General features: G+C 36.9%; 1 protein-coding gene across 10 annotated transcripts in view; it reads left to right on the forward strand.

The window, feature by feature from the left end:
* The window catches only part of STXBP5 (syntaxin binding protein 5), a 105,725-nt gene that overhangs the window by 9,528 nt on the left and 75,009 nt on the right, over positions 1-21,188 (forward strand). For all 10 annotated transcript variants that reach the window (XM_003640994.6, XM_015284281.4, XM_015284282.4 and 7 more), the window contains exons 3-4: positions 19,164-19,245; positions 20,080-20,180. In XM_003640994.6, coding sequence (XP_003641042.2) covers positions 19,164-19,245; positions 20,080-20,180 — 183 coding nt within the window. The remainder of the gene's footprint in view (positions 1-19,163; positions 19,246-20,079; positions 20,181-21,188) is intronic.

The raw sequence follows: 21,188 nt of genomic DNA on the forward strand, positions 1-21,188 counted from the left end.
TAGCTTTGAATTGCTGTATCATAGTTGGTGCCTGAATGCTATTCAAGGCTATGCCTTGGCACACTATTCTTAGTATTCAGTTGATAGTACTTTGGTGACCTTAGAAGTGTTGACACTTCTGTTGTATGCACTTGATAATAATGCAGCTCATGAGTTTATCAAAGAGAATATTAAGTTACTACTTGTTTTCACTTCCAGTGCAAATACAGTAAAGTTCTACTGACATAATTTAAACTTCTGGCATATTTGCATCACTGAATTTAGATGCATTAGAAGAATCATTTTACAAGTAGCTACAACTGAAATATTTCACTAATGGAAACTGTGGTAGAATGATATAGTACCTTACATGACTTCTAAAGTCTGTAGCAATTCTATCTTCTAGAGATTTGTACTGCATCCTGATTCATCTTGATTTTTACAGTGCTTTCATGAAAGTACTTTTTCTGTGACTATCGTTTAGTCTGATCTGACATTGATGTCTTGTTTAAGACTCTCTGGCACAAATGAGAGAACTGTTTAGTCTTGCAGTTCAAATCTCTCCTGGTAAGGTATGCTTGCTTTTCTGAGTTCTGTACAGCTGGGTGACAGCCTTGGTCTGCATAATAGTAATTCTGACTTCATAATTTCCTGCAAATACCTAATCTTGTGAATCTTGTTGTGGATCCATAAGCTTCTCCTTTTTTAAAAATTATACTAGGTATAATTTTATTAAGGTAGCTATATCAGTTCATGAATTAGATCAATTCTTAAACAGTATTAGATGCAGTTTTTACTTACATACAGTTTTCACTAGTCATTCGTCCATAGTAATTGTGCCCTGCATTGGTGCTCCCATACTTGAGGATTTTTCATTCACTTCAAGCTTTGTCTTAAATGTCAAGATCAGTGAAGGTAGGTGAAACTTCAAATGTGTCCTCTGTTAGCACAGAGAACAAAGTACAAGATTAAATGTTCTGAAGATTGTTAGGTTGTGCTGGCTAAGCTAATTGAAACATATGAAACGTATTTTTTGTTGTAAGTGAGGCAGGTCTTGAAATACTTGACAAAGTACTGTGAAGTCTGTAGTGCTGTTTGCAGAATCCTCTACCTGATCTCTGTTCTGTAGAGAAGTTCCTTTTGATAGGAGTAACTAAGGGCTACTTGGTATCTTTTCTTTATCTGTTAATTTTATTGAATGCCATTGGGCTTTATTTCATAAACGCCTTGAAAGGGTAGTAGAAAATCTGTCCTTTTTTCTGGGCATCTTGAAGCTTATTTTCTTTTTGTAATTGAGATAATATAATTGTGATGGCTGTTCTGTGTCCAGAACAGTTCTTAATGAGTATCATTCAAACTAGGCAGCATTCATGAGAGCAGCACAGGTGGAGAGGGGTAAGAGTTGCTCAAGAAGGCTGTAGCTCACCCTTTCATGAGGCTTTTCCCATGGATCTTCTAAGAATGAATTGTCTTGTTCTGCTCCCATATTCTCTTGAAAAGTATTCACAGGAGCTGCCTTATCTTTGGAAAAGCAAGTAACTGATGAAAGTATGCAGAGCAAGCAAGGCCTCTGTTTGGTGAGCCACTATCTTAGCTCATGAGTTTCATGCTATTTCGAGCAGAGAAGTGCATTGCATAATCTCTTGAGGCTGCTTCCAGGCATGTACTCTGTATGTGTTTGATTAACACTAGATCTTTGGTTCATGTTAAAATGAAATATTTAATAGAACAGCTAACTAAAAGGATGATTCAGCTGATTCTGCTTCTTTCTGGCCTCGTAACACCAACTCAGTCAGCAGCAGCAGATGGACAAAAGCAATTTGATTTTTTTCTGCTTGCTCTTTAGGGAAGAAGAATAGAATACTAAATTTTGGTGATAACTTAATGTTAAATTGACAGGATTAACTTGCCTGTATTTGTTTAGCATATGCTCTATCCAGTCTTACTACCTCGTTAAACAGAACAGATGTTCATCTTCACAGTTGAAAAACATTCTTGACTGAACTTTGTAGTGTTGGTATTAAAGCTTTAGTGATGCTTATTAATAGACAGTGAGATGCATAACAATAATCTGCGCAGCATTCCCTTTGCAAGTGTACCAAACTCACATAGTGATCTGGTACAGTGAAATTCACTTCACAATCACCTTCAAATGTCAGATAAAAAGGAAAACCACAGCAATCAGCAAAATACAACTCTTCCCTCTGCCTTTGTCTCCCTCTCCCCCTTCTCCGCAACTCCCCTTCCCACTTCAACTGTAATACATTTCCATTTAAGTGACTAATATGGAGAGATTTCTTGGCAGTAGGAGGAATGTCCCCTCATTTGTTAAAATAATTAGGTGAGAAATGCAACATTTTTGGAAGAAATCCCAATGAGTTACTAAGCTGGAGAAAAGAGATTAAATAGCCTACCTCTCTAAAGTAAAGTATTGAAATACTAATGACATCCATTCAGAATACTGCTTTTTAAAGCAAAACAAAGCACCTTGTTTTGTACTTTCTGTTAAAAAGCATAAACATCTACACAAACTGGAAAAAAAAAGAAAAGAAAAACTTAAGTTCCAAACTCTTTTCTACAGCGTTTCTGGCTGTCTTGAAATTGAATTTGAACCTACTCTCTACCTGTTTTCTTCCAAGCATTGCCTGTGGAAGTATAAAGGTACTGTGAATTACTTCAGTAGTCAAAGGGATTGTAAGGAAAAAAATAAAAGGAGTGGATGGTGAAAGTAACGTAGAGTGGAATTTATACATGCTGTAGAGGATGCTTGAAGAAGAGGCAGGAGTTAACTTTTTACCCCTCTTCCTTTACGTGATTAGTGAAGGACAGAAACTTTTTAACTTTAGAATAATGGCAGGTTAGAGGAACCATTTGTTTTGCTTTCCACATGAGCATTCCGTCAACAAATTCCAGATCAAATAAGTGCTGCTCTCAGGCAGTAGATGGAGATAAACTGTGGAGAATGCTGGCATTTTTTGAGCAAACTGTCCTGACTTTTGATGATAGATTCTTTCTGCTGGCAATTCCCAGTGGGAGAAACATCTCAACAGAAGGTGTTAACAGAGAGTTCCCTTCAAAAAATAAATAATTTTTAGAACTGCAGTTCTTGCATTTTAGCAATATGCTAAACCTGAAGTCATTCCACCACTTTGTGATGGATTCAGTGAATTCTGTCGTTTCCAGACCATTCTTGATAACATTTGTGCAGCCTCTTTACCTCCTGTAGTTTTTTACGCAGAAAATGGACTGGAGCTTGGCATAGACACCTATGGAATGCAGTAAAGTTACTTGTAATGCCTACAATGTAGTATTAGTGCTAGCAGCCATAAAGGCTTCTGTTACTTCAGTGTGAAAATACAGCTCTACAGCACTAATTAAAAAAAAAAAGCCTATCCTATACTCATCTGCAAGTCCATAGGCTCAACACAGCTGGTGTATTTGAGGGTTAGTTGTTAGTAAAACAAACAAACAAGAAAAAAAAACAATAAAAATTAGAACGCATTATCTGTTTGATCTCATGCTTTGTGGAACAGACCTGTGTTTAGAGTGGACTTTTTATTTAAAGTTAGGTCATTTTAATATCTGCAATTACAATTTCAAAGTTGCCAGAAATCTGGCGTTGTGTAGTTTAAGCATGAGTATTTGCTAGTCACTAACAATTGTAATTTTAATGAGTTTGCTGCATTCTAAGATAGCTAAAAATGAGGCTGTTATTGCTATTGCACCTGAGGGTTGAGTCATCTACCTTGGCATAGTAAGCACTGTGAGTGATCACTGTAAACAGTTCACAAAATCATAGAGCATCACAAGTTGGTAGAGAACTATTCAAGGATCATCACCAAGTCCAGCACAATTTCTTACAGGTAAACAGGAATTGGTTGCAAGAGAAGTACCTGCTGTGTTTCATTTCAGTGTACAGAAATTGTGTAAGTCCTTGCAACTCTGTTAAAGTTATGGACAGCCTCTCTTCCCTGAAGTGCTCAAGGATGGCCTTATCTTCCTTAACGTACTCAAGCAGATTAGAGAATTTAGGTGTTACCTTACTGGGACTCTTTTTAATCAGATCAGTTTCTAAAGCAAGAAAAAAATAAAGGCATGTTTGTTGCCTACCTACAGGCTTCCAAAACTTGGTTAAAGTTGCATTGTCCTTTATAAATGAAGTCTTCCTCTGTTTTCAAGGTTGGCCAGAGAGGGGGGAAAAAAAAAAATAACCAGCAATAAATTCCCAGTGAGACTGCAGAAACTTGAGAGACTCTACTTCAATTCCAAGAACACTACTTAAATGTTTAATTCTTAAGTATTGGGTATAATTCAATAGTAATTCACCTGTCTGAATTCAACCCAATGCACACACCCAGAAGAGTATAGTGAACAGGATGAAGTATTATTTGGTTATTGTGTAAAACAGTGGTGCACCTACATTTTGAGTCCTCTGTTTCTCTGATTTCTGCATTTTAAGAAAGCTGTCATGGGTTTGGAGGAGGGAAAACTGAAATGACTGAGAGCAGAATGACTATCTTACAAGAAAATTTAAAAAAAACGCTTGGTCTCTCCAGTTTAGAGGTCAGGAGAAAGGAGTAAATATTATCAAGGTTTGTAAAATAAGGAGGAGAGTGAATTTGTGTCAACTATCATTCAACAAATTCCATGCTACAAAAACTAGGGTGCATTCACTGACATAGTGTTAGACGTTTGAAAGAGATTCAAGAATCACAGAATCATAGAATGGCCTGGGTTGAAAAGGACCTCAAAGATTATCTAGTTTCAACCCCCCTGCTATGTGCAGGATTGCCAACCACTAGACCAGGCTGCCCAGAGCCACATCCAGCCTGGCCTTGAATGCCTCCAGGGATGGGGCATCCACAACCTCCTTGGGCAACCTGTTCCAGTGCATCACCACCCTCTGTGTGAAAAAAATTCCTCCTAATATCTAACCTAAGCCTCCCCTGTCTCAGTTTAAAACCATTCCCCCTTGTCCTATCACTATCCACCCTCGTAAACAGCCGTTCCTTCTCCTGTTTATACGCTCCCTTCAAGTACTGGAGTGCCACAATGAGGTTCTCCCCGGAGCCTTCTCTTCTCCAAGCTAAACAAGCCCAGTTCCCTCAACCTTTCTTCATAGAAGAGGTGCTCCAGCCCTCTGATCATCAGAAGAAAGCACTCCTTAATCTGAATATGACATGCAGTGGAGTTTATTGGTATGGGAGTTGGTGGAGAAAAGTTGTACCAGTGCAGGCAGAAGGGGTGTGGACAAACTCAAGAGTTGATGTGTCTGTAAACAGATTCTATAGGGACTAGACAAGGATTTGTCTGTGATATACCTAATCCACCAGTAGTGGTTGGTTGAGAATGTAAAGGGAATAGGCTGCAAGAAGTGACCAGGTTTGTGTGCTCTTAAAGTGGATGGATCTGGGCTGGGTGCACCTCTGGTCTCACTTGGTACAATGGTTCTGTGATCTTAACTCTGACTCCTGTCAGAGGGAAGAAGTCAATAGCTGTGGTGTCATTCAACAGTATGGTTACGCAAACTTTATTTCTTTTCAGTACTTCATACAATAAGAATAATTTTTATAAGCGCAGTTTAAAATTCTGTAAACCTCTCTTGTTCGCTATCCGGGGTATAGTCTTTGCGGCTTAAGCAAAGTTTGTCTCATGCCTGAAAAGCTGATGAAACAATTTCTGTCGCATAGCGTGACAAAATACCAAGGGTGTTGTGGTGTACTAGCGAGTTTTGATGTCAAAGAAGCTGGCATGAAAACTGGAGTGTGATAATCACATTGCGATCTGATAATGTTCCTGCCTTCAGTTCTCTATCTGTAGCTGAAGTTATTGCAATTAGAATGAGTGTTAAGCAAGGTCAGAAACCAAAGGTGTTGAGTAAGTCTAGAAGGGAAAAAGTAATTTCTTAAACTATCATTCTTAAAACACTATCTTATTATTGCAGTTGTATCCAAATATAACATGAAGACTTTAGAACTTGCTGTTCTAATCTACAGAAAAATGATTAATGTTTTTAGGTATCCAGTCTTGTCTTATGTGGGGAATCTCAATCAAAGAGACGGTTGTCACAAAAGATTCGTTAAATAATGTTTGGTGTCATACTTAATTAGCACATCTTGGTTACAATTATAGGTGATACAAATGTACTTACTTTTGGAAGAGTTTACTGCTAATGAAATTAATATCAGTTGGGGATATTTCTTGTTAGTGTTTTGTGTTGTTTTTTTGTTTTTTTTTTACAGTATTGTTAGAGAACCTGTAGAGTATATCAGTGTAAATGTACTGTGAATGAGAGTCTTTATAGAGAGTTTCAGTTCCTAATAAGAACTTTTTGAAACATGAAGCTGTCTGAAATATCTTAGCAACTCAGTATTGGGCATATCTTTCTTGTGTTACTTATCTGGTTGCCTTTTTGGGTAGCCATTTTATAAAATTGCCATTTGTTATGTTGCTTTTGTTCCTGTTTGACTGCAAGGCATGTGTCACCTTAACCCAGGGGTCTTTAAATAGCGTTCCGTTCTCACTTGTATTTGATGAGATTAGAATCTTCCTTTAATAGTTGCTATTTTGAATGGCAGGGAAAATTTTGGTTAATGGAAACACTCCATTTGTCTTTCAAAAAATAGTGCATCTTTCTCTTAAATGTACATAGATTTCAGTGTTTGTGGGTCATCTTTTTTTCTCATGAAATTACCTCAAAAATACTGTTTCAGTTTTCAAGTGTGCATTGGTACTGTGCTGCTTCTGTCAAGTTAATTGTAGAACCTGTTTGTGAATTGCCTCTTCCAATGCAGGTACATTCTTGGCTTCTCATTTCAAGCAGTTTAGGTCTAATAATCTAACCTTCTTATTCCTTTTCTGGTTCAAGAGGATCAAATTTGTGTATGCATGCGATTTGTGAAAAGAGAGAGGGCTTGACTCTATTAAAACACATTTTTCCTGTCTAGGCAGCCTTGTTTCCAGCAGAGTCATTTTGTAAGTGACTCTGTAAGCTCTCCCAGGTTTAGTCATGCAGACCTGGAAATGCATGTGGGAGGGGTGGGGGATTGTTGGTGATTCTTGATTAAACAGCCATTCTCGGAAGCTGGAGCTGGGACCTTGGCCACTCATGGGAAAACTAGAACTAATCAGACATGTTGTGCTAACATATCAAACTGGTTTTGTTTGTCCTTGGATGCAAGAGTAGTTGGAATATTTTGACTGCAAGAAAAACACTTCCTGACTTGCGAAGCTTGTGTATTAGTCTGCATGCGGTTGGCCCAAGGAAGTTTCCTTCTGTAGGGGAAAACAATTAGTTTTTTTCTTAATACGTATTTGACTCAAGTGTAGTTCTGGTGGAATTCTTTACTGTCAGGAAGGCTAATCTTTTTCTTGAAATAGTTTTCTTCTCACATAGAGCTGCTAGGAATCATACATGTACAATGAAGTTATCAGTTTCTGCGTAAATCGTTGCCACTCTACTATACTAATATTTGAAAAAGTAATGAAGTGGTCAGTCTTGAAAATAAAGGATGACTACATTTGTAAAGAAGACTCCAACTTTAAACAAGTTATGGAGGCCTGTAGGTAGGCAACAGACATTCCTTTATGTTTTTTTTCTTGCTTTAGAAATTAGCCAGATAAGAAGAGTTACATTAAGGTAAGAGCTAAATTATTTAAATATCTTTTATAGGTAGTGCTTATTCTCTGAGATTTTCTACCCAAGTTGTGGAAAAGCAGTTTTGCCTCTTGTGGTTTTTTTTGTTTTTTTTTTCATTATAACGTGTTAAAGAACATAATCACGGGTGATTTAGTATGACAGATATCAATTAAATATGTACTTCCTGAGCTTATATCGGAGCTTCCTGTGGTTTTTACTCTTCACCATGTGAAGCCTATGTAAAACATCTACATGTTGCAACTTCTAGAGATTTCAGTAGTTACCTAAGAGTTGCATCAGCAGTTTTGTGTTGTATTTTTTGATGGGAAGTGTTACAGAAGTGAAATTTCAAAACTAATTGATTTCTCTTTCTCATTATTTATTAACAAGTAGTGAAAATAATGTAACACTAAAAGCATTCAAAATATTTTAAGCAGTAAATTACGCTATCAGTGCACATTGTCCTGACATGAAGTAGGAGAGCTGGCTAGATTAGACGTTCAGTTTAAAGGTTTGAATTTACTGCTTAGAAACCATTTTGAATTTGAATGGGGAGTTCTGTTCCAGAAAATATATTTTAGGACGAGAGGGAATGGCTTCAAGCTGCGTCAGGGAAGATTCAGGCTGGACGTTAGGAAATACTACTTCTCTGAAAGGGTGGTCAGGCACTGGAATGGGCTGCCCAGAGAGGTGGTGGAGTCACTGACCCTGGTGGTGTTTAAAGAGCGTTTGGATGTTGTGTTGAGGGACATGGTTTAGCGGGAACCATTGGTGAAGGGCGAATGGTTGGACTGGATGATCCTGTGGGTCTTTTCCAACCTTAGCGATTCTATGATTCTATGATTTCTCTTATATGGACCCCTGGATATTTTCCTGTTACGACATTTCTGTACCCTTGCTTTCCACAGCTGGAAATGTCCTTAGTGAAGGTGGAAAGCCCTCTTAGTTTGGCATTTGTAATTTCAGGCTTTGACACTAAAACCCCAGTAAAGCTCTGAACTATTTTGATAGTCTACCACAAAGAGCAAGCATTTAATTTTGTGCATATCAGTACTGGGATGATTGACAGCAATAGCAATTGCTCTTTTTTAGGATTGCTAATTTATGTAATAGCTTGTAACTGAGAAAGGACTGTTTTGATCTTTTGGGATAGTTCTTGGAGGCAGACGAGTTTCTGAGGAGAGCAAATCTTTGTACAGACTTGCTGTTTATTTTGTCTTCCTTCTCTTTCCCTTTAAAAAACAAGTGGTGGGGAGATGAGGGAAAGAAGGAGAGGAAATGAAGATGTCTTGTCTTGGCATTTGGGGAGCTGAGTGGTAGCGAAGGACACAACAGTACTCTGTGTGGAAAGGGAAAGTTCTAGTCTTAAAATAAATCAGATTTCAAACTATCAAATTTCAGTGCAGATTTGTTTGAAGACAACCTCATTCTTGCAGAAGTCACGCTTCAGTTAAGCTGCAGGATTGTGGAGGAATCTTGGAAGTGCCAGGGAGCACAAACAGGTGTAGCTCTGTACCTTGGAAGATCTCAAAACCATAGATCACCATATATAATGTTTTTCTTCAGGCCATCGTATGAAGAGAGGAGTTCCTCCTTTCCTTTTTTTCTGAAACAGTTTCAGTTATAGGAAGTGAGTTAAAAGATGTGGATATTCATTTACTTTTATTTGGAGAAAGAAAGCTGAGACACTGCATCTTTGAACCTTGGAACCGTATGACTCCCTCCTGTAGTAGAATTACCCTGTGCGGTAACTATAGAAGTGTTTTCTGTGACTACACCATTTTATGCGGAAACTCTATTTTAGGGTGTTGAGGTAATGCTTTCCCTTTTGGTGGGGTATGTCTAATCTGGGTTTCTCCTCTTCTCAGCTTCCTATTTTTGTAAAGCTTACAGCAAAATGTTATCTGCAGGACTTCTTTCTCTCTGTTAAACTTGAATAAAACAGCTCATCTGTCACAGAAAGTGTGAGCAGATTACAAGCAAGTTAAACCCTTGTAATAGCAGGGCAGATGAGCGCTGGCGTAAGTATCAGGCATTGCTTGGATTCTGGGAAAGGATGTACACAAGGCTAAAAGATGAGCAGGTTCTCTAAAGTGTCAAAAACCCCCTCACTCAAATAAGCCAGATTTGCAAGGTAGATTTGCATGCCTCCTTCCAGTAAAATGCAACCTAGAAAGAACAGCAGGAAATATACTTTGGAACGCTACCTTGGATTGTGCTTTTCTGTTAATGTTCTGGTTCCCATCCTCTTGTGGTCTTAAACTGGGTACTTTCATACACACTGTGCTCCCTAATCTTAAAGAAGCTCTTTGTTTGACATCCATGGCCTGTACAGCGCTGTACTGCTGCGTTTAGTGCTCTCACTGAAATTCTGTTCAGTGAAGAGTGATGCATTTCTTGTGGCTGAAGGATCCATCTGAAGTCTTCAAGTACAATGAGAGCAGGATTTAAGGTGCCACCTGCAAACTTTTAAACTAAGCTGAGATGAAAAAAGAAGCTTTATTTTTAATGGCATACCTACACTTAAAAAAATATTAAAGAATGACATGCTTAATGCCAGTTTTTATCTCGAAGATTAATTTAGATTGTTTTCAGATGGCTAGATTTGTTTATATTATGACAGTTTCCTTTTTTTGATTTTGGTGGAAGAGTGCCATCTACTGAATTGTTTGAATTGTAGCTTAACTTTTTGTTTGTGGTGGTAATATTGAGCTAACCTTCTGTAAAACTGTCCATTCTACTTTGATAGCAGCAAAAGATGAACATTTTCTTATCTTTTGGTGATTTGCAAAACTAGAAATTATGTTAATGTGGAATTTGTAATAAAATCTATGGTCTTATTCTGGGACAAAAGATTTAAAGGGTTAATGAGGCACAAATGATAGTGGGACTCAACAGGCTGGACTAGCTACACCTCTCTTTGGAAGGATAGGCTTATGTTTGAAAAAAGTGAAGATGTATTTGTTACAGTTATTAATTACAGTTTGCTGCCTGCCGTGAATATCCCATATTCTGTGGCTTAAAAATAACAGAAGATCTGTTTAGCAGGCAGGATTTAAGTGAAGTATTTTAGATCATTCTGTCTTCCTAAACATAGGGGATAAGAGACACTTCTAGACCTAACAGTGGCTTTATAGTCAGAAACTGGCATTAATTGACAGTAATTGATTGGGAGGGATTGGCTGTGTCCTTTAAAATCATTAAATTGTCCATCTTATTAGATAATATAAGGTTCCTTATGCTTTTGTAAGTTAAACTAAGTAGGCATATGATAAATCACTTAACATCTAGTTCAACACATTACATTTGTTAATGCCGCTATTGGCAATTCTGCCTGAAATATTTGGATGCTGGGAGAGGATTTGTTCTTTCCTCACACACTGCTCAGTTCTAAGAGCAAAAAATGGCTCTACCTTTAGCTGTGGCCAATAAGCTATGAATGTAAGGAGAAAGAGCCTGGTTAATTATTAATATTGTGATATAGTATATACAATAACAAGGAAGGAGGAGGTAGGATTTTCGTAATACATTAAAATTTGGCGTTAAAAATAAATTGGTTTATGTGGATGGCAGATGAATAGGACTTGGAAGTGTGCTACAGAATGCAAAGATATTTGCCTCTGAGTTTTGGTGAAGTTTTTTCAAAGTATATAATTATTTCCTAGTTTTATTCTCCTGTATATAGTCTTTCTAAAAAAACATGACTGAGTTAGCAGTTACAAACCATTTTAGTGCATCCTGTATAGTCAAAGGAACCATTATGCAAATATATTTGTAACAATTTTATTATTTCTCCCCTGTGTTCTGTTGTTCTCCCTCCCTCTCATCCTACTTAAAAAAATAGAAAATAAAAAGCCAGATTAATCTCCTTTTTTGTGCCTTGTTATTGCTGAAATACAGCTTTTAGACTTGAACAATAGGACCTGGATGATATTCTTTAGGAAAATAAAATGAGTAAAATCAAGAAAAGCCTGTAACCCATCAGCTCTGAGAAAAATCAACCAAATACAACCTTTATAGAAAACTTGCTGCTACTTTTCAAAGCTATTTCGAAAATACTGTGTTTGTGCTTGTTTATATAAGTAGCTTTGAAGCTTAAGATCTGTTTTGACTCTTGGCCTTTTTTTTTTTTTGCTAGAAAAAAAAATCTGAAATAACAGCTGAATATCCACTGTTGATCAGTTTCTATGTAGACTAGTTCAGTAATTCATTTTTTTCTTACCGTAAGTTCAGAAGTTTTTATGCTTAAAATTGCTGTAGCTGCCTGTATGGAGAAACAAATTAATGTCCTTAACTGAGCGATGTACTCTAGGATTATTCTAAACAATTAACACTGAAGTAGTTGGCTTCTGATGTTTAAAGAAGGTGAGCACTGTTTTATGAGCATGAATATTTGGGGAAGATGATCTGCATTTATGCAGGAATAGATCTTATCACTGACTGATGCTGAAGTTGAGATATTGGTTCCAAGGGCTTGTGTAGTCATGAGTTCAGTGGGAGCAGCAGTAGCAAATGTCAGTAATTGTTTGCTGTAGCCTATTCAGCTAATATAACATAGATAATAAGAAAATTAAAATATAGAAAAAAACCTGTTTAAATATTACACCTCCTCACAGAATAAGAATGACTGAAGTTGATGGGACTTCTGGAGGCCCTGTGGTCCAACACCCTGATCAAGCAGGGCCACCCAGGATATTATCGCTCTCTTCATGCAGTAATGAAGACTCCTGAGATCAAATGGTATCAAGTAATTTTGTGACAGTGTACCTCATAAACTTTTATGGTCAAACATAAGCCATCTGAGTGGAGCTTCTTAGCCTTCATCATTTGTATTAAAACAACCGCTGAACACTCAATGCAGTTGCTCTCAAAAATACTTGAACTTTGTATAATGCTAAGATTCCTAGAAATTGAGAAAAATTTATTGCTTTTGTCAGTCTTATCAGTGTGTAAATGGTCTCTTTGGAGTCCATAAGTGTATGGAACCTACCTTTCTTTGTGTTGTTTCTATTATTATCATTATTATTATTATTATTCCACTCTTAGTTTTCCACATTTGGAAAAAACGGGACTGAAATTCTAGTCTCATTTTCCATTAGGTGCCTTGGATTTATTTTCACCCTTACAACTAACAGAAAGAAGCTGAATGTAGATTTTTTTCATTGCCTGGAAGTTATATTTCTTTACTCTCTAGGGACACATGTGATGGCTTCCAAATACTATATGTAATGTTGGCTTTTTTTCTGTGCAAGTAATGAGGTCAAACTGCAGATATCAGCTAATTCAGCAAGTGCTATTTTTGATGTACAAGCATTGCAGTCGGTGTCTTCTGGCTGGCTGTATCTGTCAGTCTTCCTTTTCCTTATCCCGTTTCCCTGAAGACAGTTTTCTTGCCCTCTCCTTTTCCTTCACTGGCAAAAGGGGAATACATTGTAATCATGCACCTAGAATCCTCATAGTAAGCTGTTGCTGTTAATTTGATAGTATTTCCATCTGACTAACTTCAATCTCAGTTTTAAAAGCTAATTATACTTAGTATTGTGAGGTAGATGACAGCACCATACTTCTCGTAACAAAGCAGTAAACTGCAGCTTCCGACGAGGGTGGTGGCTGTGAGGTGTGGCTGCTCTTCTGAGGAAGAAAGCGTGATCTAAAGTAGGCTGAATTGCATGGGCTGTTGTCATGTGTCCTACTGCCATTTCTGGTGCCTGCTCCTGCCCCTTAAAGCTTTAGTTCCTGCTGGGAAAATCCATGGGAGCAGAGGTGAGGTGCTCTTAGTGTCGCTGGGGGAGTACCTGGGGAGAGCTGGTGCATGGCTCCACTTGGAGGGGAGAGGGAAAAATGTCTGCAGATACGAGTTCAGCTTCTCTCGAATGTCAAAAGTGTTAGTTAAGTTGTATATTTCTGTGCCTTTGTACTTTGTGTGCAAGATGCAGTCCTTCCTTGATTTTTGGAAGGCAGCCATATGCTTTGAGACTGAAGAAAATGAGACCCGCCCATTAACACAAGATTACTTTTTCAGATTACTGAACTGTTATCCTGTGTTGCACCTTATATGTTACAAAGTTAATTTTGTGGCACTTTTCTTAACTCCACAGTTGTTTTTATCTGCCAAGAAAAAAACTACTACTATTTAAAAAAAAAAAAAAGGAAAACAAACCAAGGGACTGCCTTGGGTTTACTTTGTTAGTACCTCACAGGAATGTAAGGTTTAAACAAAAGTGGAGAGGGTTTTTAATCACACAGACCAACGATCAGAGCTGTCCTCCACCCCATCCTCTGGGATAAATGCCATTTTTGTCATTTGCAAGGAAGTCTGATAGGTGGAAGAATACTGAGTGGACCAGAAAGGACATCCTGCCTCAGTTCTTCAGTCTGTACCTGTTGCTCTGCCACTAAAGTTATAGGACAAAATCATCTTCAGGAGCACTTTGGACTTGTTTCATAAAAAGAAAAATGAAATATGTGCAGGAAATGGAATCTGTATATGCAATAAGTGCTGTAATTCTAGCTAAAAGCTTTAGCAGCCCTGGATACGTGAAAGCGAGCTCTGTCTTTTAGAGATGTTGCTGTTTATTTTCCTGATTCGGGTGCATTTTAAGCTGTAGCTCTGTTTACATACATAATGAAGAGGTCCTTGTTTGTTCTTGTTTTTGTTTGTCTGCCTGATATTGTCATTTACATTAGGAAAGTAGATGTGAAATATTACTGAAAGTCTTATGCTTTTTCAGGCATATATAGTGAAGCACGGGGAAGAAAAAAGACCTGCTTATCTAAGAGGTGTAAGCACAGCAGGCCTGAGCAGTTATGAACGGCCTAAAGTTTTGGAAAGAAATCCTGTAATCTTTCTGTTCTTGAAAAATGATGGTATGCTCTCACTTGCAGCTTGATGTGAAGTCTAAAACTCTCCAAAATGTTTTGAGACTTTTTATTTTGTCACATTTGTTGGTATTAAGTGAACGTGAAAGGTCAAAACCAGTTTTGTAGACAGTGTCAACTGTGGTACTTTACCACTTCACGAATAGCTCTTCTACTGGCTGTGTGTATTGATATACTGTTCTTTGTGTCAGAAATCATACTTTGGTATGAGAAAGCACTAGTACTGATCAGATATAGGCACAGGTAGGATCATTTAACAGTTGAGGTGAATGAATCAAAGCTGATCTTCTACTGCTTAGAGGACTGTACATCACCAGGAGTGTACATCGAATTTCAGAGTACCATAAATGAACTATTTGTTTTTTGTATGTAGTTGGTTTGCAGTCAAGACATTGGCAATGGTCAGTAACACCAGACTAGCTTGTCGTTATTATATGCACAGGACAGTTTGGAAATCTCATCATCTTCATATTTTTCTGTTATGGTAATTCCTGGGCGCCACAGTTCAGGTACATACAACATTGTTTGTGAAGTAAGTGGTGATTTTGCTATCTAGAAAAATAACTGGGGGAGAGACTAAGCAAAGTGGTAAAACACTGTTTACAAATGACTGTTTTAAAATATGCAGGTGTAATCTGCACTGCTTTAAAGCTCTATGCTGCAGACAGGTATATGAAAAAATAAGCAACCTTAGTGACTTGTACATAATTCAGATCAGTAACATGTATCTTTCTCTATTGAATCTGTATTTTGTATCACATTTACCGAATGTTTATGTACTATGAAGTGTTACAGCTAGAGTTTTGAAAAGTATCTGGTCACAAATTTTAAAAGTTGCTGGTTCTGTATTTGTCTTGTAAATCCCAACCTATTGTAACACTGACAAATCTGATACAGGAACACAGTCCGTATCTTGTGCTGTACTGTCGAAACTTTTATAAACGTTTCCAATGTCAGACAAACCAACCACGTGTGAGCAAGCCCAATATTTAAACAAATATGCAGCCCAATATTTAAACAAATATGAAAAAGACCCACATGCACCACAGAAGTAAAAAAGCGAAAAGCCTTCTGAGGCTTTCATATGTTATCTAGAAGTTGTTTTTAGTTTTGAAAAATTGCTATTTAGGCAGATATTCACTGAGTTGTTCCCATGCAGATGAGCTATAAATACTAAGTTTTTTGTTTTTTAAACACAATTTTTCGGCATTAAAAGAAGCAACATAACAAACTGAAATGCTTTAGTTCTGTCTGTGTGGAAAAACTGAAAAAAAAACAAGGGTAGCTCTGTGAAACATCTGTGGCAAAAACACATTTTGGAACTCTTGCCACAAGTTAAGGTTGGTAAGGTTATATTTGTGTGATCCTCTGCTTCTTCTAATGTATGACCTGTGCTAGCTGTTTGGAAAGTGAACACTGATGTTAGTTCATGTGTACCTTGTTACTTCCTTCACTTGGCCATTGCTTTTGTCTTTTGCCCTTTGCATGCTTTCTCATAAAACGTGCACTAAAGACAAATGCTAATGTTTGCTGGCATCAATTTCCTCATCACTCTGGGGAGCACAGAAGCAATAGTCATAGCTACGGCTGAGAAGCTCTTAAACTTTTTTGTTCATATTTAGATTAATAGACAGAATAGCAATAGTGGGAAGAAGTGCTTGGAAGCATAGGAGAAAAAATTGGTATTGGATTTAAAAAAACAAAAACAAAAAAACCCAAACCTGCTCAGACCACGCTATTTTTCTCTACAGCAACCCAGCCTTTGGCAGGGAATTTGTCCTGTCTATAGAATGAAAATGCTTTGCCTATCTTGTCATTATTCATTACAATCTCTGCCTGTTTCAGGGGCTGCTGTGTGGTAGAGTCACTACTTAGTGCAGTGAGCTCTTGTGCCTTGAGCACGCACACACAAAGATATGGAGGAACTGGACAGACTCGATCTCTGAAGGTCCCTTCCAACTGAACTTCTCTATTCTCTTATCCTTCTGCAGCCAGGATTGAAGTGAATTAAAAATCTGGGAGATTTTGCATTGCTTTAGAAAAGAAGATTAATGATGGTTAGGATGATGATATTAATTCAAGATGAGAATAGTAATTCTAGCTACCAGGTGAAAAAGTGAAGGCAACGTAATCCTTGGTTGAATGCACTAAATGGAGTAACTGCAAGGACCAATTTTATTTTTTTCATAACCGTAAGTGGGATAGGAGATGGAACTCCATTTTTCTGATCTGTATATGTGGCTTTCACTCACTTGTCAAAAAGCAAAAACTTCCTCTGTACGTTTAAACTTTGTAAACATAATGTTGCAAACATACTGATTTTTGGAGAGGAAACTGGTTCATACGCCCTGGAAAATGCTAAAGGATTTTTGGTCAAAAGTTCAAGTATTCTTAATATTGAAAATTATATGAACTGGAGACAATGCTTCTAGAAATACTTGCAGCAGACAATTCTTGAAGCCAACATGTGAAGGATAGAATTTGTGAAGATTGGAGTAACTCAATCTCTGGATTTCTGTCTTTTTCTGGGTCATACTTCTCTTGTTATGAGGCAAGGTAGCTATGAAGGTTCAACTCCAAATAAACCGTGGGTGGTGAAAGAATAAGTGTTACATATTTCAGTTGGAAACTAATTTTCTGGGAGATATTTGGGAAAGCTTTTGTTGGAAAGCTATGTCAGTGCAGATATATAACTGACAAGTCTTAAAATTCAGTTCTTGTATACATCTGAATTTTACCTTTAGAAATTGCTTGTCTTTTTCTGCAAGTGGTTGTCAATTCCAGTGAATGCAGAAGTGTGAGCAAGGCTGAAGTAAATAGTCTGAAAATTTCGTTCTTCCTTGTGGGGATTTTTTTTTTTTTTTTTTTTTTTTTTTTGAGTCTAGCAATTTGCAAAAGCACTGCTTGTACGTTAAAAGTATTCTGAGTTCGTAAAGGAAGGTATCCTTTTGGGGAGGGAGAAGTGTGAATTTTAAGCTTTTTTTTTTTTAAGTGCTATTAACAGGCAGTGGAACACAGATGACTTCTTTGTACAGGAACCAAATTGATGAGAATGAAAAATACAGAAAGGGAAAAAAACAGGTGATGCAAGCCAACTCTTTAAGCCTTTCTACTCCAGAACAGAATTAAATTACTACTTCTATTCAGGGAAGAAAGCTGGAATTAAATTTACTGGATTATTCAACATCTGTTTAGTATCCCTCTCATCACTTGGCTGGATGTTACACAGAATCATTAGGTTAGGAGAAGAAAGTGATCGGAGTTTAAAAAGTAAAATACGGAGGTGTGCTGAAGAGGACTTCTTCCCACTGTAGTTCTGCCTACGTTTTATTTCACTGTTCAGGCACATCAGGAGATGCTTGTGATTTTTAACTTCCATCTGACCTAATAGTTACTTTTGCTTTTCCACTGTCTCTAGTATGAAGGCATCTATCTGTCTATAGCATATATAGATCTATTGATAGATGTATTCGCACTAGATAAATGTATAGGTAGATATAAATGTCTGTGTATATATGCATATATACACACATATAAATGAAATATGTAACAAATAGCTTTTTAAAGGGTATTTGTATCCACTTCAATTTGATCAACAATTTCTCAGTAAATGGAAGACTTGAAGGCTGAATGAGAATTATAATGATTTATTAATTTCTAGTGTATACTAACAGAACAAATTGTATATTTTCATTGATTTGCATATATCCTTGAAATGGTTTCCATTCTTCCCAAGATGCCTGCTTGAAACTGTAGGTGTTGAGCTCTTTGGCAAAATATTCTCCAGGAATCCTGTTTGTGCTGTAATGATGATACACTGACTGTTTCACATAAGTCATTTGGATTCGTGTTATTTCTGTTCTCTCACCTAGAGGTTAGAGAACTGACTTAATTTCATGTCTGGAGAAAGAGGATAACAAAACTGAAAATACAGAGTATTTGCAACAAATCAACTATGGAGATTAGAAAGAATCTGCATTGTTACTTCTGTTTGGTATTCATTATAGAAGTAGAAGACTGATTTATGCATGGGAGGGAAAATGAGCACACTTGTTATCTCATAGTTGGTGTGAATCCAGGAAATCTTGATACAGAGATCCTGGAAATTTACATTATACATAATTTACCATTGACTCCTCCATATTTTGACTATTGATTTTTTTTTTCATTTCTGCCATAGCACATTTTCTTTTAATATTGCTTGCATTATTCAACTCTTCTTTCATCTGTAAGTAGCATTTTAAAAAACAGGTAAATCTCCTTTAGCGCTCGAATAATTTGTTCACTTGGTTATGTTATTTAAATAACTTTCTTTTATACTAGTCCTGATATTTACCACTGCTAAAATAACTGCCTCATCATTCTCCATTGTGTTCTCATGGACAAAGGAACCTTTAGATAAATATAAGTTGAGCTGTTATACATAATTTTCTTATTCCATGTGGATAAATAAAATGGACCTTTCAACTCCTTATGTTAGTTACTATGTTGTTTATAAATGGATTTTTTTCTTGATCATTAAGATCTGTGTGGCTAAATATTTTTGGCGTATGAGCTAGAAGCAGGATGTTAGCCTGTTTGAATATGGTATTACTGAAGTTGACAATGTTTTTCTTTCTCCTACACTGCATACATCAATTAAGTTTCCTTAATGTTAACAATTCAGCTTTGGTCGGCCAGGGGTTGAATGTTACTGCCAGCATGACAGTGGAGCTGCAGTAATCCAGCTTCAGTTCCTGATTAATGAGGTTAGTAAATTAATGTTTGTATTCTGTAATTTAAGCAAGATGCACTGTGTGTTCCCCAATTTCTCACTAAGCAAACATCAAAATACAGATACCATTCATGCTAAGAATCACTTGTGTTAAACACTGTTAACAAGGTAACTTTTTCAATCACAGACATTGTTTGACTAACTTTTGAAAATGACTTCATCTCTAGAGTACTCCTTCTACAAGCAGGAACTTTTTTGCTAGTAATATATCTATTCCTGTCAGTGAATATTGCAAGTCATCCTTTGAAGTACACTTTTAATAGTACCAACAGTTTCAGTGGATTGTTATCTCTACTTTGATAGCTATTGTTTTAGATGTGAGCTGAGAGAAGGTCTCTGATCTGAACCCTCAGCAATTTCACATTTATTTTGAAAGACACAACAGCTGAGACCTGACAGCAATGCTGTTCTTGAGCTACTTAGGGACCAGATTTTTAGAGGGATCTCTAGCTCTGAGGGATGCTGAAGTCAAGTATCGCTACATTTGTCAGCATGTAGATGTTAGCTGCTGGATTTATTACTTCATTTCTCTACAGATATGTGCATGAGGGTACTCGTGCATTCCAGAAAAAGTGTCTTGCCAATGACTCCTCAGTATAGCACAGAACAAAATGTTACCAGGCTGAATGCTGTGATCAAATCAGTTATCCCATTACTACTACATGAAACTTATCTGTGCTATGATTTAAACATGCATGCTTGTAAATATTTTAATATTGGTAGCAAGTGGCAATATTTCCTCTATAATGTTATTAATACTATTTCTAGAGTTCTAGATATAAATTCAGTAAAACTTTATTTTTAACAGGGAGCTCTTGTGAGTGCCTTGGCTGATGATACCTTACACCTGTGGAACTTACGTCAGAAGAGACCTGCTATACTTCATTCACTCAAGTTTAACCGAGAACGGTAGGAGTTGGATTACTATTGCTTTGCATGTTACTATCACACTGTGAAAATAAAAGATTGAATTTATTGATGCAGTACAATTAATAAATTGTTAAATAATTGAAATGGATGTACACTGGACTTGAGTTATAGGCTGTTGTGATCAAAAGTGCTTATGAGTAGATGCAGCAGATCTCTGCTAAACTGAGGTGAGTTGTTTTTTTGGCATTTTTTGCTTGTTTGCTTTTTGTTAACAAGTTTTTGGAAGTAGTCTTTTTTTTTCTTTTTTCTTAGAGTAAGTACAATTTCAACTGGAATGCTGTGCCAGCTTTTAAGCAGTGTGCTTCTGAACTGGACTTCTCAGAGCTCAGAGATGCCTAGCAAGAACACAGAATAGTCTATGACTTGCACCTCTGTTGAATAGGGCAGGAATAGGCTTTAAGTAATAGATAACAAGAAGGAGGAAAGCTTAAATATTTATATAAAATCTTCTAACGTGATATCATACACAGTGCTTGAACAGACTGCTGGGTGGATTATGGAGTAACCTTAAACTTAAAAAAAAAAAAAAAAAAAAAAAAAAAAGCAGGTCATGAACAAATTTGTCAGGACTGACATAGATGGAGATTGTTTTCATGAGGTAGATGAGTAAGTGATTCCAAGTCTCTCTTGAAGTTGTTTTTGTGATTACTATGAGCACAAAACACATTCTGCACACCAAGGAGCTGTCAGGGTGTACGTAGTATAAAAGTCAGGTACAGAGGAATGAAATTCACCTCTAGTTTAAGAAGAGCTGTCCATCCATACGAGATACAGTGGTGTATCCAAACATAATTTTCCCACTCATCTTTCTTCTTGTTTCTTAAATGACTTTTCTCTTACCTCTGTAGCTCCTTGTAAAGCATAAATGTAAAATTTGTCTTTACAGCCTGGAGTAAAGCATTGGATGACAGCTTCTAACTAATGCTTCAAAATAGGTATCTGAGGAGGTGATTCTGATTATATGTAAATCTGTTGGAAGCTGGTTTA

Source organism: Gallus gallus, chromosome 3 (genome assembly GCF_016699485.2).
Source record: "Gallus gallus isolate bGalGal1 chromosome 3, bGalGal1.mat.broiler.GRCg7b, whole genome shotgun sequence".
Classification (NCBI taxonomy): domain Eukaryota; kingdom Metazoa; phylum Chordata; class Aves; order Galliformes; family Phasianidae; genus Gallus; species Gallus gallus.